The following is a 24,800-nucleotide window of genomic DNA, read 5'->3' as shown; positions in this document are numbered from 1 at the left end:
GGCAGGCCATCGTTCAACATTGTTGAATGAAAAGCAAAGACATAATGGAGAATGAAATTGTTTGAACTAAAAATTGTTGCTAAGAGACAGTAGTGATATTTGGTGAGGTGTATGACAGCTGTTTGCATTTCTGGCTGACTGGCATGAGGAATAAAAGCGTCTGAACTCATCATGCATATTGTGCTCAAGTGATCTTACCTCATGGGGTCGCATGTCTGCTGTATGAGTTTCCTCTTCTTAGCTCCCCATGAATGTGCACTCGCAGGTCAGGTAACAACCCCTTCTTGGGATCTGATTTGTTAAACCACAAAATAAAGAAACAGTTCCCTTTGGCCTTTCAATGTAAAGTAGTTCTTCATAAGCCCCTTTTTGGGCTCAGTAGTTCATCAGCTCTCTGCCTAGTTACTATGGGGATACCGCCACTAGAAATTCCCTCACTCCCTGGTCTCTCTTCCAGGTCACGTCTCACTTGATCCATGTGGAGATACCCCATCTCACCCTGGTCCTTCTCTGACCCCCAAGTCTCTGCTGTCAGATCCTCTTTGCCCAAGGGGCTTTTCATGTGGTTTTCCTGTAATTTACATGCTTGCACCTAGTTATATGCCCTGTCACTACAGTTCCCACCTTTAAAGTACTGGGGTCCATAACAGACACCCTGGGGTGTACATATGCGTTCAAGGCTGAGGGCTCTGTAGCACACACACTATAGCTAGCTTTTTTAAGGATGCTAGGGGGAAGCCTCTATTTTTGAAACATACCAACAAGACAGAAAAAGGTAGAAGAGGGGTCTTGGGTATTAAATTTAGATCAGATTATTAAGAAAGTTTGAGGATGGATTTTGTCTGAGATGCACCCAGTTAGTAGTCAGAGGGTCAGCAACAGCAGGAGAATTAAGGTGTTTCACTGCATGGAGCAAAATAGTGGAGGGATTTCAATTAAGCACTGGAAACTCTTTTGAGAAAGGAAGAACTTTTGTATAAGGGAGTGTTTCTGCCTTAAACAAAAGGGGAATGAACTGCTAGCAACGTTCAGTTAAAACTTGATCCTATTCCCACTGAAATCAATGGAAGTTTTGCCATCAATTCCAATGGGAGCAGGGTTGGAGCTTTAAATAGGTTTTGGAAGATTGTTGAAACTGGGAGCTTGGGAGAAGCCATCAGCTGCAGGGCCACAGAAGTACAAATGAAACTATGTTGCCTCATGAAGTAAGACAGTAATTACAGTTGCAGTGGGAAAGAGCCAGAGAACTAATTAAATAAAGTAAGTTTCTCATCAACCAACTTCTGACCAAAACAAGATATACAAAATAGGAACAATAACTGCAGATAGCATAATTAAGTCCCAACTTAAGGTATAGAAAAGCAAAAAATGGTGAGTTGGAATGTCTGACATTAAGACAATTCCTAGATATAAAGTGGCAGTGCGAACTTACAGTGGGTTGAGAATAAACCAATAAAGAGGTTCATTGATGGTTATAAACTACATAGGAAACATGAGTTAGGCCATAGGAGGTGATGAAGCAGCACTATAGGTAAAAGATTCCATGTGATATAAAACAATTCTAGGTGGAGAGCACTGTGAGGTAGAATCTATACGGCTCTGTGAGTGTGTGGACTAGGCCCTGAGGCCCCCTGCTGAAGGCCTTGTGGCCCTCCACACCCCACCCCAGAAAAGGGTAGTAGAGAGGTCCTCCAAGCAGCCTAGAGTGGCTGTGTGGGAAGCAGCCGATCAGGGCCCCGCAGGTCAGTATAAGAAGAGCTGCAGGGCAAGAGCGAGTTCGGTTCCTTGCTAGAGCTGGAGGAGTGTGGGTGGTGGTCCAGGCTGGCTGCTGGGACTCCACAAGGACAAGGCCCTGAGGTCAGGGTGAAGACTGTGCGGGAGCCATGGGGAAGTGGCCTAGGGAATTATAGCAGCAACACAGTTTATTTAAAGGGACATTGTGGATGGCTGCTATCTATAGGGTCCCTGGGCTGGGACCCAGAGAAGAGGGTCCCCCCCATCCACCACTGGGAAGGTGGCCTGGACTTCGAGGCACCCCAGAAGGGGAATTGAACCGTAGTGGCCCAGTTGAAGAGCTGTAGCCAGAAAGGCCCTGAGAAGGTGAAGACATTGCCGCCAGGGAAGGAGCTGTGGGGCACGGCAGGGACAAACTGAGAGAGACATTACAGAGGGCACTACGAGAGGCCCCTGTTGGTCTTGTACCCCGAAAGGGGTTTGTGTTGCTTTTATCTCACAGACAGACTGTGTATGACTTGGCCAGAGGCCTGTCAGTGAAGACATACCACAAACAGGTGGAGAGAGAGTGTGCAGGCACACACACTCAGCCCAGGGGCACTCGCGAGATGTGAGTGCAACCCCATTACAGGCTCTATTGAGCACGCTGAGCTATGGCCATGGCAACCGGTGGCAGGATGGCACCTCAGGGACATGGCCTAGAATGACCCAGAGTCCATAAATTTATGCTCTTTTTTCTCTGCAGATCCTTGGGGTGTACGCTGGCTGTGTAAGGCTGAAGACCTCTCCTCCCTTGAGGGCAGATATTTTACATAGATTTCATCATGCACATAATATATATATATCTCACACACGTACATAGGATGACTGAACAGGGTTTCAGCCTGGTCTCATTGTTGCTCCCAGAATTATTTGTGGGAAGAACTGATTTAGCAGGAATGTCTAAATACAGTACCTGAGTTAGATTGTCCAAAGCTCAGCAACTGCCCCAGGGTTTTCGAATCCTGGCCCATAGTCTGTGCATAGAATATGTTAATAAAGTGGATTATCAAACATTTCAAAATCAGTTTTTCTTTTCAGGTTAATGAGACAAGTGCCTTCTACTCTTCACTAATCCCCCCAAACAGGGGACACACTTTTAGCCACCAATACAGAAAATTGGAAACCGGAGACACAGTAATAAACTGAGATATTGAATTCTGTATCTAACATGTCAATTAGGAAATAGTCCCTAAACAGACAGTACTTGACACTTTTTGTGTTAGAAAGTGAGCTGAATTATGTCTACATAATGTTTTTTTTTAAATCCACAAACCTGTATTTGCTTCATTTTTGCTCACAGTACAATACCTTCTGATGGGTTATTTAGAGTTCAAATCCATCTGTGCAGCCCGCTGCTTAAAAAGGTAAATTACTTAAATGGTTTGAGCTTTCTCCTATTTATTGTTGCCAGGGGAACCTCTTCATTGGTATTCACCAGTGTAACATTGTTTGACTTGTATTTCTGAGAGCCAGATGCAACATTCAGGGAAAAAATGCACTGCAGCATACCTGAAAACAACCTGATGTACTTTAAAAAGGTCACAAAAGCATTGTGGTTTAGGTTGTTTGTTATGGATTTCTTTTTGGTCTTTTAGTTAAATAGACTAACAAAACATACACAATTTGACATTTTCACTGTCATCCTATGCATAAAATTGATCACTTTTGACCACAATTTACATGAAACACTAAATAGTGCTTAACCAGAAGCCCTGGTCAATAAATTGTGTTTCTAAAATAATGTCAATTTAATTTTTCTCTGCTCACCTAATTTTTTTGCCCTTTTAATGCTCTTTCCACTATTCAAATTAAATATATCATCTTCATTATGTTTAGGAATGAAGTCTTGATGGCATCAGTGTATTGTATTTTCAGTTAGTTCCCGTATTCTATTTATTTGAAGGCATTTGTTAAGTGGCAATGTGAGCTACTATGAAATGGCTGTGTTTTACATGTGGACAGAAGGTTATTTGAATTATATGAATGATTTTTAAAATATATACCCTGTTAATACAATATCTGATGCATGTAAGGTGCTAAACACCCTTGACTCTGAGTGTTTTTAATGATGCTAGCCTCTGGCAGGAGAAATTGCTCTGGAAGGTGTAGATACCCACAGGGTCATAGCAGATATTTAAGCCACAGTTGGTTTTGGGAAACAAGCGTATGCTCACTGTCGAACGACTCAGATCATGGAGAAATCTTTGTGGGCAAAGGAGTGAAGTTTTAAAATGTGATCGAATTGTAGAATCTTGCTGTGCTCCAAGTCTTACACATGCTCCGTTTTATATTTACTTCATGATAGCAGCTATTATTATTTGCATGACCATAACACCTAAGAGTCTTCATCATGGACCAGCACTCCATTGTGCTAAGCACTGTCCAGACAGAATAAAAAGATTGTTTCTGTTCCAAAGAGTTTACAACAGAGGTGGGCAAACTACGGCCTGCGGGCCACATCTGGCCCACGGGACCATCCTGCCCGGCCTTTGAGCTCCTGGCTGGGGAGGCTAGCCCCGGGCCCCTCCCCTGCTGTCCCCTCTACCCCGCAGCCATGCCACCATGTGGGCAGTGGGGCTGCAAGCTCCTGCCGCTCTGAGCAGCATGGTGAGGGGGCGGCAGCAGCGCACACATGCATGGCGGTGGAGGGGGTTGGGTAGGGAGTCTCGGGGGGGCAGTCAGGGGAGAGGGAGTGGTTGGATGGGGCGGAGCTTCTGGGGTGGTTGAGGACGGGGAATAGGGGGGGTTGGATGGGAGTCCTGGTGGGCCTGTCGGGGAGGGGAGAAGGGTGGATAGGGGCTGGGGGGCAGTCAGATGACAGGGAGCAGGGGGGGTTGGATAGGGGGTGGGATCCCGGGTGAGACGGGGGGTCCTGGGAGGGGGCAGTCATGGGACAAGGAGCCGGGGGAGGGGGTTGGATGGGTCGGAGGTTCTGAGGGGGGCAGTCACGGGACAAGGAGGTGGGAGGGGGCAGATAGGGGGTAGGGGCCAGGCTGTTTGGGGAGGCACAGCCTTCCCTACCTGGCCCTCCATACAGTTTCGCACCCCAATGCGGCCCTTGGGCCAAAAAGTTTGCCCACCGCTGGTTTACAATCTAAATATAAGACAAGAGAAAACATATGGAGACAGACAGATGGGGGAGGATGCGGAAACAAATAATATATATATAGAACAGAAAATCCCTGCAGCTGCTTTCAGACCTTTGTTTTAGTTTCACAAAACCAAGTTGACTATTGCTTATATTCTACACATTGTTATGCCTCAGTAATGGTAAGTACTTGACCCATAATTCCTCTTGAGCCTTGATCTAAGGAAAGAAAAATCCATGTACTGACTTAAGTCCCCCCAAGAGTTGTAGGGAACTTGCCCTATTCAAGTAGAATGTGGGTCGTATTTTGGTCTGGAGGTGGGTGGGATGGGCTCAATCCAGAGAAGTGATCAGAATCCTCAAGTTAAGCCTCACACACATGCCAAACCACGCATTATGTACATTCACTGTAGGGGCCATAGTTTTCTAGACCTATAGCAATACCTTGAAACCCAGAAATAACTGACTTTCCATTTGTTTCTGGGTAAGTCTTCAAAGTAGAGGTGTAACATACTCCATATGGCATACATCATTAAGCAGACAGACAGCCACATTCTGAACTAGCTGTAGATTCTAAGTTGTCTTCATTGGTGGCCCTCTGTAAAAGCCCATTTCAGTAATCTAAACTATTTACTAGTGTATTTTTATAAGATTGCCAAGGGCTCCCGGAGCTTTGGATGGGTACTCTTTTATTGTGGGGGTAGTGAACATATATAAATAAATAATGTGGAGGTAACAAAGGCATGGATAAATTGTGGTGAGGTGTGCATCACAGAAATGAAAAGGAGCTATTTCACTCCAAGGCTATAGGTCCCCCAGCAATCCCACACCCATGCTGAACAGGACCGACTGGAACCACTTGTGAGAGGGAAGAATGGAACTGCTTAAGGATGACGACTATAATCAGAATCTTCAAGTGCATCAGCAAAACCTCCTGATCACATGCTAAAAGTTGTTGACAGATCTGAAAGAACAAACACACGTTATCTGTTCAACACCAAAACTTCCCGCTCCTCAATAGTTCAAATGAAATCAGTCTTGTACATGAAGCACATAAAATTCAGAATCGAAACAGAATGACTGAAACATCCAGCTGAGATGGAAGGCCTGGCACTACCAGATTTCAAGAGATACCATACTCTAGGGCATCAGAAATTAGACTGGTACTGGCATGGATCTCCAACAGAGAGGCTCAATCATGTATACAGATGGAACTGAAACTGGTTATGTAACTGTGCTGGACTTACATCCCAAAATGCTTGCATGAAGTATTACCCACCATTCAAAAGTGCACTTACTAATTGGGTATATGTGAAGCACTTGATCAAACAAAAAGAACACATTTCAGGAATATTAAAAATAATGGTGCTTTCAACCCTGGGCTGAAGGAGGAAGTTTTAGATTTTGGGACAAATGTCACTATGATGAGTGGAAGTATTTCTTTAGGATTGAACAACCGTTAAAACTTATCTAGCTGACATATTAAAGTAAGAAAAGAATGTGGAACATGAGTTTACAGAGAAAAGATGGGTGAGGTCAGCACTCTGTGTAGCTTGAAAGCTTGCCTCTCTCACCAACAGAAGTTGGTCCAATAAAGAGATTCTGTCACTCACTCCGTTTCACTGATATCCTTGGACTGACACGGCTGCAACAACACTGCATACATATGTTTATGCATATTGCCTACTTCATTAAAAACATTTCCCCCCATTCTTGGTCTTAGAAACCACTTCGCTACTTTTGCTGAAACGTTCTAAAAAATTTCAGCCTGAGTCAGATACCCAGCATGGAAAATTTCAGCCAGAATGGTTAACGTTTGGCAAAGTTACAAGCAACTGATCACGCAAAGCGTCGGGCATCATTAACTATAAGCAGCACTACCAGCGTGCACACAGAGTATGAAACTGAATCCAGGGAATGGTAAATCCATTGCTTCAAACTAGGCTTTACAGAGAAATACATTTCTCAGAGAAAAGTCGCGCTTCGTGAGGATGGGATGGTGGAGCAGAGAAAAACATTGTAGGTTTCAGCTCGTAAACATCTGTTTTCACACTTGACTAATAAGAAAGGTTTACTAGCCATTTGGTACATACCAGAGCTAAAATACAAAATGGATAATAAGTTGTTTATTGGGTAGTAAATTATTCAATGATGTGAGGGTTTCCATGGAGTCTGTTCCAATTTTCACAAATTAAAAGAGGACCATTCACTGAATCAAGAGATAAAATTATACAAAATAGCTTTCCAAATGATACTCTTATATGGACTCATTTTGAATAAATTTAAGTAGGGCTATGAAGCCTCATTTTAAAATGTTTTTCAAAATAGGTGAGTTGTGTGTTTTTTTTTAAACATGCTAGTGCAGACAAAACACGAGTGATGTTTGGAGGATAATTAGATTAATTTTTTGAAACTGTCACCAATTTAATAATAGAACAAACAGTAAATTTTGCTTTCTCAAACACTATTTAAAGGAACAGGCATATTTAATATGTATAGCATATTACACACAATCTGTGGAATGTAAGACAGTGATAAGAAAAAGTACAAATTAAAATGTAATAAAAGTGAAAGTGTGAACAAAAGAAATTACAATTAAAAATAACCATTAAAACCAAAACATCAGTCTTCATCTTATATTCCTACACCATAGCATACTGCAAATTCAGTATTTCACACACACACACACACTCTCTCTCTCTCTCTTTAAAATCTGGTCACTACCAGTGATAACCAGACCTCACTAAAGAATGGTGCCACACCTACCAGGCCCTCCATAGAGCCTGCAATGGCAACATCTGGTCCCACTAAAACCATTTTTTAATGTTAATGCAGGGCACTGAGCAGAAGACAGAATGGAGACAGACAACCAAATGGTAAGAACCAAAGTGTGGGTGGAATTGCTTCATCAAAACCTTCTCAATAAACCACACATCCACACCCACAAAGAGGATAAAGACCAGATTAGTAATAGTAAGGTGAAGCAATGTTTTTTTTGAGCAGAGCATTATTATCACCTGTTCAAGATTCAAAGAGGCTTAATAAATCAAATTCATTACTAGTTTAATTCCACTGATAGAATTACCTCAAATATAAATTTGACTTAAAACCAAACAAACATGATTTCCCCTAAATCTTGGTTTCTTAATTTGGACTTTTTTTTGTTAGCAGTTTTCCATAGCAACAGTGAAATAACAGCAGACTGAGGTAAAGTTTGGACTAAGATAAGGGACCATTAAGTGGTATAACTCAGAGCAAAATGAAATTAAAAGAATTGAAGTGAGTAATCAAACACACACACACACCAGCTAAGTGGCCAAAAAGGTAAAACATTCCAGAGTTGCTTTATGTACAAAATGTTTTTGCATGCATTAACTATTAACTATAAATATTAACTATAAATATTTAGACACCGAACACATTTCAATAACAAATATACCTCGGATCATTAAGGTAGAGAGAAAAAAAAGCCCACAGACACAGAATGATAGTAGACTTTTATTAACATATCTTACAATGTTGATTACGGTATTCCTACTTTTGTACTTTTTGATGTGTTATAAAGATTGATTTAAATTCTACAGTAATGTACTGTACTTAAATAATCAGTCATCCAGGATACCACACCAGTACATTTGAAGAATGCACACACCCACACCCACCACTCTAGTTTGGAGCTGTTATTTTTCAAAGTAAGCTTAATATAGCAGGCTTAAAAAACTTATGGGGGAAATCAAAATTCTAGTTTAGCAGCATGCATGTATATTCAAGTACAATTCTTGAATCAAGTGCTTTTTTCTTTTTCTTCTTTTTATTGACTGGTGACTAATTCACCAATACCAAAATAAACACTATGAAATACCCAGATTTTAAAGTTAAGGCTAATAATTTTACTTCACATCCATATGCACAACCATAAAACATTCCATTTTAAATAATACACAGTAATCAATTTCTGGAGACATTATCTCTTGTAAATATAGCATCAGCGTTTCAAACTATAGATTACTCAAATTCATGAGCCCTGTAATAATGTTGTGCTGGAGATGTAAAGAATCTTTTTGCTCTTCAACCACATTTACAAAATGGCCTAATATTCATTATGCGCAATGCAAAAATATTACAGGCTGAACTTATGATACAATATTAAAAAAGTAGTATTTTGGAAAAGACATAGCTATTCAGTTGGTGAAACAGAATAATTCTAATCTTACAAGAAGTATTCTAATACTTTTGAAATATATATATGTATATATATAAAAAACAGCACACCATTATAATGTATTTTAATGGTCGATCTTGGGGAAAACTCAGGGCGTCACTTTTTTAAAATTTTTTTGTTTGTCCACTTCTCTTGACTGCTGTACAGTCATTGTATTTCCCCTATACACTTTTCACTAGATAATGACTTTCAGTGAGACCCTTAAAGAGGAATCAGTTTCCATTTTGTACACATGGTTTTAGCATTAGATTTTTTATTTTACACATATAAATTTTATTTTACATAAGCTATGAAAAGTCCCTAGTACCAGGAACTGCTTGATAGCACTGTATGAAATAGCCAACAAATGTCTGACTCATTTGAGAGAAAAGCTTAGTAGCAATATATTACATACCAGTATTTATCTGTAGTCTTCCCTACCTACGTACAGTGTGGAGTTTAGCCCAATCATGCCTATTCTCATGGATTTGTAAGCCCTCTGAATATAAACTGTTTATTTGGTATTCTTCCAATGAGGATTCAGATGCATTGCTCATTCACCAGGACCACCTCTATTGCGCTTTTTTCTTTTTAGGAAATCAAGCAGAAAGAGCACTGATTACTCTGCACAAATATAATACAGATGACCCTCTTGAGCTGACATGGAAGATTCAAAATTGTGTTTTATTTGCAGGATAACCTGCATGTTTCCAATCCAATCATTCTGCAACATGCATCTGGTTGGCAACGAAAGGCAGGCAGGCAGGGTTGTAATTAGAACCTGCCATGTTGTATGTCTGACAAATTTTGTCGACAGTAACATCTATATATGTTATCACCAGTAATTTACTCAACTGAAATGGCAAATTTCATTTCTGGAAAAGAAAAAATAAGAAAGAATGCGTGTTCTGTTTTCATAGCAAGCTACCTAATTCACAGCTATTTCACTTATACATGGAAAATATCTATGAAATTCCTGAGAATAAATAAGGTTTTCAGCAATGCGTGAAATCTTTCAATAGATCTTTAACAATAAGTGAAATGTTCTTTAAAGTTCTACTTTTAGACCAAGTGTTACTATACAGTCTCACAAATCATGTGTTTTATATCATTACAATTGGATATCAAGCAAAAATCTCAAATTAATACAAGAAAGGTAAAGAAAAATCTATCCAGTATGTTTAGCAGATGTAATACACATATACAGTGTTTCAGCAGAAGATACTAAATGACTCAATTCCACCCAGAGAAATATAAGGTTCCTGGGACCTGTCATCCCTAAACAAGTAACTTGTGCTTGTCATCATTAGTGGAATTCTAAAAATACAAAACAAAAGGAGACTACTGAATTAATTTAGATTTTTCACACCATTCAGAAGAGATTTTTAAATTTTAAACTGTCGTACCATTAATTTGGTAGCAAAAGCACCTAATTATTGAAAGACTTCATATATTGGCATAGTTTCACTCCCCCACCCCCCCCACCATGAAAGAGCTAAACCCCCATTCAATTAAAGCTATTGTCAGTCAAGTTGCATTCATTCATGGTAAAGGCGATGATATGGTACAATAATAGTGATAGTTTACAATCCATTGTAATGTGGTCCCCATCTTTTATTGATGTGATCAAAGGTATGAGATATCCACTGCTGTTCAAGCACCTTGTATCTTTCCTTACATATGTAGAGAGGTTTACCACGCCTACAGGGAGAGAAAAAAAAATCAACAGTTAATAGCGCAGAACAAATGTAAAATATTTATAAGGTGGCTCTAAGTTAATAGTAATGTTCTAAAAGCGAAGTTTAATGATTTTTGCATTTTTTTTCTTTTCAGTTTCCATGTACATATGCATATATTTATATTATAGGATGCCAGTCTTAATTTGTTTTAAAGCACACATGCATTGAAACTCCTGACAAACAAACACCTTAAAATAATGAACTTAGCGGTAAGACATTAATGCTCAATAGCCCATATTGTAGGGAAAGCTGTGGGAGAGGCCAGTGGGGCAGCAGTCTAGGTACTGAGTACGCTCCCTAAGTCTACAGAGAAGTGGTGCTCTGTGTAGAAAGGGCTCTATATGGTTGATCAGAACATGCAGAAGAATGAAACACACAGAGGTGGAGTGGCTGCCCGAGCGGTCTGGAATGTCACTCTGGCACCTGAAAACTAGGGCAGAGCAGCACTGCGACCCCATGTACCAGACGAAGGGGCTATCGGGCATGAATGTCTTACTGCTTAGTTCATTATTTTAAGGTGTTTATTTGTCAAGAGCTTCAATGCATGTGTGCTTTAAAACAAAGACAAAGACAGGCATCCTATAAAAATACATATATGTACACAAACTGAAAAGAAAAAAATGAATGCATGACGGAGGGGAGGCCACCTGCGCCAATCTTGCATGGTGCTGCAATTTGATGGGCCAAGTCATTACGCCACTCATCACTCAAATTTGGCCTGTGCTCGTTAGTGCAGGGGAGGTGAGGGGAAGGAGCAGAGCTTGGCACCAGGATCAGGAGAAGCTGCCTTAGTCCAGGAGGGGAGCAGAGTGCTGAGCCAGAAGAGGTGCTGGTGAGTGGCCAGAAAGGTCATGGAGCAGTGAATGAGGGGCTTGGGGTGAGTTGTTAGTAGGCTATGGGGTGAATGGGGAGAGGCTTGGTGGCTGTAGCTGATGGGGCTGTGGTGAGTATTACAGGGTTGCTGGGATGTGAGGTGGGTGGTCTGGTCTGATCAACTAGTTAAATTGGGTTTACGGAGTGCCCCAAAAGAAGCTGGCGCATACCCGCATATCTTGCCCTTATTTGAAGTTTGCAGACAATATTAATTTTGTGAAAACAGTATTTTACTTGCACCACCAATGGACTTTTTGACTTAAATACATGTGTGCTTTGGATGGAGATTAAAGACTAGGACTCTTCACCTTACAAAAGAGACAACCAAGGGGCGATATGATAAAAGTCTATAGAATCATGAGTGGTGTGAAGAAAGTGAATAGGGAAGTGTTATTTATCTCTTCACATAACACAAGAACCAAGAGTCACCAATGAACTTAATAAGCGGCAGGTTTAAAACAAACAAAAGGAAGTACTACGTCACACAACGCACAGTCAACCTATGGAACGCATTGCCAGGGGATGTTGTGAAGGCCAAAAGTATAACTGGGTTCAAAAAAGAATTTGAAAAGTCCATGGAGCATAGGTCCATCAGTGCTTATTAGCCAAGACGGTCAGGGATGCAATTCCATGCTCCTGCTGTCCCTAAACCTCTGCGTGCTAGAAGCTGGGACTGGATGACAGGATGCCCTGTTTTGTTCATTCGTTCTGTCGCACTTGGCACTGGTCATTGTCAGAAGACAGGATACTAGGCTAGATGGACCACTGGTCTGACCCAGTATGGCCACTCTTATGTTCTTATGCCTTGCTACTTGATATGTGTATTTATTACACATATTGTGTGAAGTCTCAAAATTGTTGTTGTGCAGACTTCCAATTTGATAAAATTTGTTGGTAAAATGTAAGTTAGGTTTTGAATATGGGTGATTTATCTTATAGTTACATCACACTCAAGATGGATTTTGAAGACTCTCATTGTAACAGAATTACGAGCTTGATATCATTTCTACAGGGCTCCTGCACAATAAAAATTTAACACTGCATAATTGGAAACAAAGACACAAGGATGAATTTTAACATGGAAGGGTGCAACTTTCTTAATTTTTATTTCATCTGGGGGAGGGGGATTGTGTGCTAAACCACACTCCAAAATACCAGGCAGTTATTTGGGCCCAGTCTGGTGTTCAGTGGCCAAACAGCCAATATTCAGGATCAGCTCCTTCAGCCTAACCCCATGAATTCACTCCACCTCTGACTCCTCTCACCCTATACCCATGACAAGAAATGAAGGTACATCTCAATCTGTGAAGACTTAACATCTCCCCTTCTTCCTCCAGGCCAATAGGGTCCACCAGATCTCTGGGAGCCAGCGCCCTGGAGCCTCCCACCTGCACTAAATACCAGCTGCAATTTGCAGTGAAATTACAAACATGCAACTTTTAAATCCCCTCCTTAAACCAGGCCTCCAGGATCCTGCTGGAGAGGCGGAAATACCTACTGGAGACCTTGTCAATCTTGTCCTGATCCCAACACCTGGTGATTGCTCAGGCCCACATCATGACAGAAGCACAGCTCAAACTATACCTCCATTATTCGGCAGGGCAGCAACCACAGCAGAGTGGCTGCTATATGCTCTGAGGGCTTCACAAATAGCAAGCAGGGTGGGGAGCCATGAGAAACAATCAACTTTCCCTTCCCCACCACAGCCTAGCCAATGGCAGCAAGGAGAGGTGGAGAATCTCTCTCCTCCTCCCCTACCCCTTCTTTGCCCAGGCACAATCTCCACATGCATTCTAAATAGGAGGAGGGCTCAGAAGGTGCCAAGTCTGCCCATCCCTCACCTTCTTCTCAGGATCCCAGTGGTTGTCTTTCTCCTATCAGTCCAATCAAACATCCCTCCCATCCTGCTAAGATGGGGGCGGGGAGAGGAGCATTTTGGAAATGGGGCTGTGGTGGAGCAATAATGAAGAAATCTGGCAGGGAAACCTGGATCCCCTCCAAAGCTGCTACTGAGCATCCAGAGGAACACTCAGCCAGTTGTAACAGGGGTCCTGAAAGACTGGGGAAAAGGGAGCCAGTAGAGTCCTCCATAAAAGATTGATCCTGCTTTCAATCAGCAATGAATGCCATTCCATGTGAATCAGCAGGATCCACAAGGATGGCAAAGCCTCTCCTTCTCAAAGTGACATTCGGCAGGAAATTCCTGCACCACAATGTACACCTTGCAAGTAGCACAATTCATTTTTTAGTTAACAAGTTTCAGATCATTTTATTTATATAAAGAATATAAATCTAATTAGCATAATATAACAAATACAATGACAACATTTACATTTCTAAATATGTGTTACTCAGGAAGGGAGAACTTGTTAATTACCATATCTGTTTTATTACACACTGTAAACATAAAGCACCAAAATCAAAACATGCTCTATTAAAATGTTACCTAAGATCTCTGTCTTCTTCACCATGTGCATCTAGATAAACAGAACCCCAAAGGCAGAAACGATGGCCTCGAATGATGATGATTACAGATGCATTGATCAGAAGAAATATTCCTGTCCCAGCTCCACAGTTCTGAGAATGCTAGAAGTTATATTTTGGGGTTAGGGGAGGGAAGAGTACAAATATCCTATTAATGGCTGACAGTTTTATAATAAAGAGGCAAGAACATTTTATTTCAAACACACTACTTATATTAATTCAAGTCACATCACTTACTAAGGAACAATTTGATCCTTGCCCCTACTGTACACTTACGGTTATAACATATAATCCCTGGAAACATATAACTACAAGGGTTATATGTTTCCAGGGATTTGCATGACAAAGTAGAGCCTACCAAACATTTTATGAATAAGCCAAAACCTCCTACATGATATGTTGCCATAATGCATATACACAAAGTCCCATGTAGAAGATGGTTCCAAACTCAAAAAGGGAATAATGTACTTCTGCTTTTTTTAGACAACATGCCACTCTGGGGAAAAACTAAGTTACTATAGAAAACTGAGTGAAAGTGTTCACAACAATATCACTAACTTCCTACTAGCAGAAGTGCACAATTTGGTGTGGCAAAATATTTTTTAGTGAACAGTGAAAATTTGAGATTCTCTCAGATTATGAAGTACTCAGAGTAGTTTGCTACACACTGCTTTACAGGATGGACTCCTATTTGCAGATGTTGCCATACTTGTGTATTTGCTCCTCATCTTGCCCTTCACAGTATCTACACCGGTCATAATTTTTTTAAAAAAATAACACCTTAAAAGGTGAAACTCCTGGTTACAACAATATATTTTAATTGTTCATGAATGACACAGATATTAATTTATGCAGTTCATTTCTGTAATTGTATTTTGCAGATTTTAGCCCTTTCCACACATTTTTACTACAAAGGAAATTTATGACCACACAACTAAAATATAATTCTGAATATTGCAAAGTATTCTATTCTTTGTCCTATACCTTTATTGTCTGCAGTATATTTTCATAAAAATGACCTCTCAAATGTAGTCCTTATGTCCAACTATTTTAAAGTTTGATTATTTTTTCTCATATCATATTATTTTTTTGTGACAGAGTTGGAGATAAAACTATTTTCCACTTATAAAGCACCTGTCACTTCAAGCACTTCAGAAAGGTGCATGAGTATTATCCTTATGGGGGTTTTTTGTCATGGCAATTTTTAGGAAAAAACACATGTAGAGCTCATGTTGAAAAAAGCAACTAATGGAAATATAATTTTAAAAGGTCAAGTGTCATTTAATCCCCAATGCCTTAAAATAAAACATTTTAGAGGAAATTACTAAAACTCTGCTTGTGATCTGAAAACAGCAGCCAACTTTAGGTATAGTACCATAGTTACCATCTTGGCTGATATTTGCAAATCCATTCTACTATTAACTCTTCACAATTTATGTCTTTTTCTTGCATTTTATGCTGGATGGGGCAGAATCCCCTTCAAGGAATTACCAATCTGACCCAGAGTTCCCTGAGGTGGGGAACCCGAGGCACAGAAACGTGGAAACTTAGAACACTAGCAGTTAAGGCCCAATTTTTCAGAAGTTCCTGCCTACTTTGGGTGTTTCAGTTTTTCAGAGCTCAGTTCAAGACAGTTGGGGCCTGGGCTTTGATCTACCTGATGAAAACCTACAATGTCCCTTGAAGTCAATGGGAGCTATGCACAACACAACTTTTTTTAGAAATCGTCTCAAGACATCTATAGCCTGAACACTAAAAACTGAACACCCAAACTTAGGGGACATTTTGAAAGTTATAGGCAAAGTGACCTGCTCAAGTTTACACATCAAAAAAGTGGTGGTTCAGAATAGAATCCCGGTGTGCTGACTCCCCCCTCTGCTTTTCTCTAATACTGGAAACATATTCCTGCAATAAAGAGCATGTGGTTCACAGGAACACTCATCAAATGTGGAGCCTTTAATTTTTAAGTTATTGATATGAATATCCATCTAAAGACAGTACTGATCAAATAGTAAACACTGATGGCTCTTCTGTGGCTTATTTGAAATGAGTTTGTGGTCTTAGTCAACTTCCTAGTAGCCAAGCAGCCACAAATAAACAAACAACACACACACAAAAATCATAACCACAATTTGTAGCCTTGTTGGAAAACTCAATGGAGCTTTATAATAATTCAAGTTTCATATTAAGATTTCATGGGATTGAACATAGTAAATTTAAAAGACAATGTTAAAAATCCTATTTTCAAAAACATTTTCTTAATGGTGTTATTAGCAACAATGCAGATGAATCAAACAAAAATTGAAGATCATTATCTGTGTTGTTTACATTTTGCATTTCATTCAGAAAAGGAAAACAGACCACTCAGTTTTACTTTTATTTCAGTTCAGTTTTACTTTGTAGCTTCCCTGCACTAGTACAATGCTATAAAGTTTAGGATGAACACACTACAGGAAATTAAAAATAAACTTGTTTTCATTCATATTTAAATAAAACATCTATAAATATCAGATTCTATAAAAATTATATACAAAACTGATTTTTGGACTTAAAAACCATGTGATAGTTTCTCTTTAAATATATTTATACTAATTTTATAATGGCTAGTCTTGTGTTAGTACCATGGATATACTAATTCAGGAACAATCACAAGATTCTTTTCGCAAGCCAGCTTTGCAGAGATGGCAAATGTGAACTTCAGAGCGAGAGTGGGTGACAGCCATTGACTTACAGAACTGTTCCACCCATTTAGTGACATCAGCACTGGCCTCAGAGCAGACGATTTATTCTCCTTCATTATGAAGGGAGAATAAGGCTAGTTGCTGTCCAAACAAGGAAAGTAAGGACTGGCTCTTAGAGGAAGGAGTACCTACATATTATCTCACTTGAGTTGCCTTTGAGATCAGGCCAAATACATAAGGGCCTTCAGAAGTCTCCTGTGAGGGGGCAGACTAAAAATTTAATTAAAACATGTTTGGAAATGAAAACTGTCAGAGCTGAGAAAGGAATGCAGAACTTCTTAGCATGATTTTTTTTTTAAATTTAAAAATGGAAATAAAGCTACAGTAATTTGAAATTCTCTTATTGTAGAATTCTCTCTTACCAGTACACATTCACAGTAACTCTGTTGTTTGCAGCAAAGTCCTTTCAAGCATACAAAAGTACCACAAACTAGACAAACAGCAGGATCTTTAGGAACCTTGGTACAGACAGTACAAGTCTTTCTGTGATAATACTGGAAGATGGTATTATAATTTTCAGGCAACTGAAGGAGACATGGCAAGTCCCACTTAGGCTCTTGTATAAGCAAAACCTAAAAAGAAAATGATAGAAATATTTATCAGTATTGCATGTATATTTATCTGTGCTGTGAGATTTAGAACTACAGAATATAAATGTAAGAACTGTTTTTAAAGGAGGGAAATGTACTCTTCGAGATGGCCCATTCTTTCTACTGCATTCCACACAAGCACTGAAGTGTCCTTTAAATGCTTTCTGGCTTCCTATGGAGACTATTAATGCTGCATTAAGACTTCAGCCAGAGAGCATCACTCAAGAGCAACATGCTTCTTCTTGCCCCAAGGAGCTCAGCATACTCATACACATTGCTTTAGTAAGGTTACAAACGGACTACTGACTGCCTTTCCTCAGGGCACAATGCACTACACCTTCTAAAGGCAACAAACTTTACAGGTAAAACATGGGGCTTAAAGTCTTGTTTACTTTGGGGATTTGCCCTGATTATAGCCATTAGTGGACAGCCAGTGACATAGCTGCGCCACTGCCAGTCCCTAGCACAGACAGGCAAAGCTGTTACTTGTACTGAAATTTGGGGCCAAAAACAGTAGATTAAAGTTAGGCTCTGAAACTGATGTCTAGGAACTTGTTTGATTTTCAAACATATTGAGCACTTAACAATTCCCAGTTAAATTGATGGGAACTGCTATTCCCTCTGAGGTCAAAGGGAACTGCTGGATACTCAGTACATTTAAAAATCAGACAGGTGCCTAAATATTAGTTTCAGAGTCTAACTTTACCCTCTTATTTTTGAAAAACTTCGCCTAAAATTTTTAAAGAGCCAATAATACATTACCATTGAATCTATTCCATTTTTTGCAGGTTACCCACTTAAGGGCACATATGTGTGAGGAATTTCTTACAAATTACTGTTCTGCTATTTCAGTTTGTTATAAAAACTGAAAGAGGTCTTATTTGAAAAATACAGTAAAACAGCAGTGTTCTTTTTCAAACATAAAAACGATATCAATAGTTTTATGACCATGGCTCAACGGTCTATTGAATGAATCAGATCTACTGAGGGCAAGAACATTTTGTGACTACCATTAGGGTTCAAGTTTTCATAACAAAGTTGTACCTGTAAAATATGCAAGTGAAACAGATGCAAACACAAAACACACATGTTGTGGGTTCAACTATGCATTTTGCCTCCTTATTTTATCATGATAAATTTAAAACACAGCGTTACACATACACACTCAGCATAACTAGAATCAAGTAATTCCATTCTTACACATCAGCACTGTATGGGGGGTGCAAATTTTTTTACGTACCTTCACTTGTTCTGCATGTCTTTCTGCAAATGAAGCCAATTCTAAGCACCACTGCGATATCATATTAAATGCTGGCGCTGGCCAATCAAGGCAAGAGGCACTGGTGAATTGATGTGGTGACTGAAAAGATGATGGTAATAGACCCAGGCAGTTTGCAAGAACTGTAAATTCTTCATCTTCCTTTTAGACATGAAACAAGAAAGACTTGATCATTTTGTGTTATAAACTCAAAGCACAGCACAGCACTGTATGTATCAATTCCATATCAATTAATATGTAAGTGACTGGGAGGGAGCACGGTGGACTGAGGCTCTGCTGCACCTGATTCTCCAGTGGTGTAAAATCCCGGAGGGATCTTACATCAGAGATGCACGTTAAAGCTGCCCCTGAACTTGAGTGAAGTGGAGAATGAAACCCATAAAATGTTAGCTTACAGTTCACAGACCTAAGAGTGAAGTCTAGTTCGAATGGAAGTACTGTATTCTCTACAAATCCAGAACAGGTTTTAAGATTACTTTGGTGATATATCTGAGAGGCAGATAAACCGCTGTAAGGCCCCAATGCTATAAACACACACGTGCTTAATTTTAAACACAAGTAGTCCTACTGATTTCAATGGAACTACTTACATGCTTAAAGTTAAGCACATACGTACATGTTTAGAACTGAAGCCTAAATTGATAATTAGAGAAAAGAAAGAAAACATAAAATAAGACCATACATTTATGCAGAGCACATTGATAACACAGGGATGAAATGAATGGGATAAAACAATACAGGAAAAGGGTAGAAAGAGAAAAATGTGAAGTATTCATAAATGAATTAGACTATGTCCAAGATGCACGCCAGCCAGCAACAAGTATATGATTAGGAATAAAATAATAATAATAAATAATAATAATAATAATAAAAGACCAATTTGGATAAATATATGCAGAGTAATCAAGGGTGAGAGAGAAGAGGCTGCAAAGTATTAAATGACAGATGATGAGAGGACAAATTATAGAATGAAGATAAGGGAGTGTAAAAATGGAAAGAAAATTTAAGTAGGAGAAAGTAAAAGAGGTTGCACAAAAGATTAAGCCAAAGATTAACACATTTTTCATTGGAACAATAGAAATCAGCAAAGGAGACATACAGCTTTTAACAAATATAGAATATAACTGATTGACAGAAAAGATATTACAAATACACATATTATTTTGTAAAATAGGACAAGAGATGGATAACAGAAACAAGATCAGGAAAATATACACTGAATGAAATTAGGATTGTTTCCAAATGGGTATGAATGAAATGCCTGAGAGTCATCAAGTTCTAAGGCAAGACAAGATTCACTGCAGAATTATGGGGTGAAAGTTGCAAGAGATACAGGGCAAACATACTTGATCAACTGGCAAAACATATGGATAGAAAAGAGCTATTTACTAGGATCCCCTGCCAATGAAAGATTAGTAAATGCACAGCAGATAACGTTTTTTCCAGTCTAGTTTTAAAATACAACAAGAAGGGTTCTAATAGTTTTTCTATGGAGATCATTTTACTGTCTAGTACATCTCCTTGGTACATTCTAGTCATACTAAATTTTCCATTTAATTTCTTACCATCACTCCCAATTATTCCCCGTTTCCTATGCTATGTTATTTCTCCCTTTTCCTCCTTAGTGTCCTTTAAATAACTCTAAACTTATGCCACCCATTAGTCTGTTTAAGCAGATGCAGGTTGCTACGGCAGAACAGGAGCTATTGCTGGTTCTGGGGAGCATTAAATACATACAGTCAGACGTGCATACTGTAGTCCGATGGATGCTAGTAGTTTTTTCGGGTGGTGGCTAGTAAGACTGTCCAGAATGACTCCATCTTGAACATGGGAGTATGTATATGAAGGAGAAGGACCATCTTTTGACTATGAAGTAACCCTAGTAGGACCATGAGAATTGCTGGTCTGAAGAGAAAGACATCCCTGTTCCTATCACTTTTCTAATTTAACTTGCATCAGTTCAAGTACATATTAAGCAAAAACCCATCCAGCTAGAGATTGAGTTTGTCCACTTGCAGAAGAAAAAAGGAATAGATGACGAATATATTTTAAAAATGAGTTTTGTGAAATATGGAGACTCATTAAGAAGAGAAATACAGAAAGACGACTACAGTCATCCAGAGCTGCAGAAGAAAAGGGTCTCTCAGCTACAGTGGCAATACTGTGCAGAAGGACTGATTTAGGAGACCATTGCCAGAAGAAAGTGGTGGGATAAGGTCAAGATCTACTGAATCAATAAAAATTGAAGGGCAATAGAATATAGAATGACTACAGTAGTCTGGAAAAATAGGAGAAAGGGTGAGATGAGTTGCAGTCAAGGCTGGCCCACAGCTCTACCCTTCCTACTCCTCACTGGAAAGGATAGGGGAGGAACAGAACTGCTCTTTTTCTATCTCCCTTTTAGCACAGGGAGCTGGCCAGCATCTGTGTTTATTCTCTTCCAGGAAATATGTGGCAGTTGTCTTAAACACCACCACTGAAGAGAAAGAAGGTGGTACCCAGCTATTTAAAGACCACCTCCTGCTCCTCCAGTAGAACCAATGACCGCTGAAATGGCTACTTGGGTTTCATGTAACTCCCAAGGTGGCCAGAGATAAGGAGCGAAAAAAGGGGAAAAAGCCTGTCCCAGACCTCACCCCTCCCACCAGTTTGGGTATCTAAATTCTGGCAGGAAGCATGAAAGAAGTATGGAGAAGATCATCAGCAGCAGCAGCAGCAGACATTGTAAGAACCCTGACTGAGGATTTGCCCAGAGCCAGAGCAAAGGAAATGTAGCATCATCTGAAGTGCAGAGGAAGGTTATACAGTTCCATACTAATGCCAATAACAACTTTGTGTGTGTGCGCCACTTCTGGAGAAGAAGTCTCCTGCCTGCACTATTATGGCATCCTTTGCAGGTGTTGCCATTGCTGCATCCACTTTAAATGATCATGATGCAAACGGTTTTGGTTGTTGGCTTTAGTTTTTTGCCTTTTGCTGGTTCATTCTCCTTCTCTACTTGTCTATAATGACTTTCAGCAGATTTCTTTGTTTCCCTTTTTAAGGTCTGGGTTAAATATTATTTGCAGGTAACTTAGCCTCATCTCGCTCAATTTGAAAGCCAAGTGTCTTGATCACCCTCTTTAACACGGTCTCAATTTTACCTGGCCCTTTTAAAGATGGGCCTCAGAAGTCATTCTTATTATTTTAGAGGCAGACTAGTGCTATCAATTCACACAGACTCAAGAAGCCAGACTGTGAAACAAATGAATTCATTTTGGAGAAATTTATTTAAAGCAGGGAATTCTTGATAGATATTTTCTCCCATTGGCCTTCAAGTTCACATCCAATGGTTGCTGTGACTATGCACGGGACTGCTCTCCTCCTCCACTATTCCTCTGGAAGAGCTTGGAGGGATGTGGCTGCTCCCTAAGCCTCCTTCAGGGGCCCTGAACCTTTCCCTTTATGCACACATACTGCAAGGACAAGTACTGCAGGAAAAGCAAAGGCACTCCTTTTGTCATACAGCAGGTCTCTTCAGCTGCTGAGTTCATGTTAATAAGCAACACGGTGAAGAAGAAGAGATCCCTGTGCTGTGGAAGTAAAACCAGTTAAACTAATTAAACTAAAAAGAGCCCTGAAGTTATCCTGTCAGCAAGAAGTAAGATACATTTGATCAAAAACCCAGTCCTATGAGAAGAATTCACAATAGGAATAGGACAGAAGCAAAGGCCTGGTCTACACTGGGTGGGGGAGGGAGGAGGGGAATCAATCTAAGATACGTAACTTCAGCTACAAGAATAGCGTAGCTGAAGTCGACGTATCTTAGATCGACTTAGAATCACTTACTTCCCGTCCTCGCAACACGGGATCGATGGCCACCGCTCCCCCATCGACTCCGCTTCCACCTCTCGCCGTGGTGGAGTTCTGGAGTCGACGGCAGAGCGATCAGGGATCGATTTATCGCATCTTCACTAGATGCAATAAATCGATCCCCGATAGATTGATCACTACCCGCCGATCCAGTGGGTAGTGTAGACGTGGCCAAAGGCAGGATCACTAGTTACTCCGGATTTCCCTTGACTAGAAGCCAGAAGTCTGAGGAACAGGTGGTTGGCAGGTCACAGTGCCACCTGCTGGAAGCAGATAAACTTCTGAGGGAAGAAGACCCTCCCAAACATACAGGATTGTCAGACATACCTTTGAGATGGAACATTACTATAAATGAAAAATACATCTTCCCTATCTCCAGTCCCCTATGCACAAAATGAACTCCCTATCCCCATTTATTAAGCCCTACTGCCTCGCCACTCAAATCTCTATTAAAAATTTTATCTGATCTTAAAAATAACTTTTGGACGTTTATATTTTTTTACACACCCACACCCCCATCCACCCACTCTCACAAAATAAAAGAACTTTAATAAGGTTGCAAAGTTAAAACACTCAAAAGTTAGGAAATGCCAGAATTAAGGTGGCCCTGGCTAGTGTATTAAAATACAGTATCTCTTAATTCTTGATGGAATTGTTTTTAACACATTACTTGCACAAAGAAGAAAATTCTGTGGAGGTTGAGATTAAACATTGGGGGTGTGTGTTTTTTTTAGCATAAATGTACGCAAAATAAAGTTACACCATGGCCAGTGATTTCACTCTATATTTTGTCTTTTGCATGCAAAAAAGCCAATTCTAAAACCTTTTTGCTCACATATCTCCCAGAGAAGCCCACAGGAGGTTATGAAAATGAAGAGGAGGAAGTATCTAGCATATAATATATTGCAAAGTTAGCAGTTCTTCTTGCTATGACACCTTCTACAAAAATATGCAAAATATAGTAAAACATTCTCTAGAATCTTACAATGTATCTGAAGTCTTTCATGCATGTCAGATATGAAGCAATGTTACAGCTAAACAAATATCTGCTCTAAATAATACAAAATGTTGGACCTTTTCTCTTTTGAGGGTGGCGTAATACAGGTTTCAATTATAGTATATAAAACTTTCAACAGAAAAAAACAGTGTCATCACCTCCCTCCCCGTATTGTACCTGACAACTGGGTAAATCCCCTCCAAAAAGATGATGTTGAAGAAGGCAGGTGATCCTGAGGAAAGGCAGGCAGAACTGCTGCAGATAACACTCTATTGAGTCAGGAGACCAAACACTAGGGCTAACCTAGAGTGAAAAGAGAGGTTATTAAATTCTGCTTTCCAAATTCTATGTTCCAAAGGCTAGTAGTTCACTTATAATCTCAAGTGATTTTCTAACAAACAAATCTAGGATATAGCACCTTCCAGTTAGGCATTCTCTTTCTCAAAAAGCTGCTTTATACATAAAGCCAACTTTAACAGAAGCAAAGGCTTCTGGTCCGTTAAGAAACCAAACAAATAACTAGATAAATTACCCCAGAGGAATGGGCTTTGATCTGAAAAAGAGGACCTTTATCAGTCTGTAGCACAAAAAAAGAAAATTTCTTCAAAATACCGTTTCAATGGTTCTCACGCCAGTTAGGTTAAAATATGTATATAGATTGAATGGAGATAAATGTTGGAAAAACTATAGTGAGAGATTTTATGCATATGGTGGACATGTCCAGTCATTAAAGAATATGGGGATGTGATTTGTAACCAAATATTACGAATTGCTGAATATTTATTATCAAATGATCCTTTGGTAATGCTCCTGGGGCTTCCTAGCAGAAGTGGTCACACCCAAAGATATTAAGAATTAATCTCTCATCTGCTAGTAGCCACTAGATTACCAATAGCCTCCCACTGGAAAAAGAAAAATAGTTCAACACTAGAGGAATGATTAAAAAAAATGGGTGGTGGATGTTATGGAAAAATTAACATATCAATTATGCACCCAGCAAAACAGACAGAGGACAATAGATGCTTAGGTATTTTTTACCATTCAGTTCATTACTCAGACAAAATATATTCACTGCAAAAAAAAAAAAAAAAAAGCAGCACACATGTCCAATATTTGATTATTAACATTTATAGACATGCCTGGTTTAATAGAGTCAGTAGTTTCATTCAATTTAATAAAA

At 39.6% G+C, this 24,800-nt stretch overlaps 1 protein-coding gene across 4 annotated transcripts in view; it reads right to left on the bottom strand.

The window, feature by feature from the left end:
- Positions 1-8,349: 8,349 nt before the first annotated feature.
- UBR3 (ubiquitin protein ligase E3 component n-recognin 3) overlaps positions 8,350-24,800 on the bottom strand; it is a 211,114-nt gene continuing 194,663 nt past the window's right edge. For all 4 annotated transcript variants that reach the window (XM_075117938.1, XM_075117939.1, XM_075117940.1 and 1 more), the window contains 5 exons: positions 23,798-23,923; positions 18,733-18,912; positions 17,265-17,474; positions 14,124-14,263; positions 8,350-10,766 (listed from right to left, as the gene is read on the bottom strand). In XM_075117938.1, the coding sequence (XP_074974039.1) occupies positions 10,649-10,766; positions 14,124-14,263; positions 17,265-17,474; positions 18,733-18,912; positions 23,798-23,923 (774 nt within the window). In that variant the 3' untranslated portion in view covers positions 8,350-10,648. The remainder of the gene's footprint in view (positions 10,767-14,123; positions 14,264-17,264; positions 17,475-18,732; positions 18,913-23,797; positions 23,924-24,800) is intronic.

The sequence above is a fragment of the Caretta caretta genome, chromosome 11 (genome assembly GCF_965140235.1).
Source record: "Caretta caretta isolate rCarCar2 chromosome 11, rCarCar1.hap1, whole genome shotgun sequence".
NCBI lineage: Eukaryota > Metazoa > Chordata > Testudines > Cheloniidae > Caretta > Caretta caretta.
This window is presented reverse-complemented; position numbering and strand designations above follow the sequence as displayed.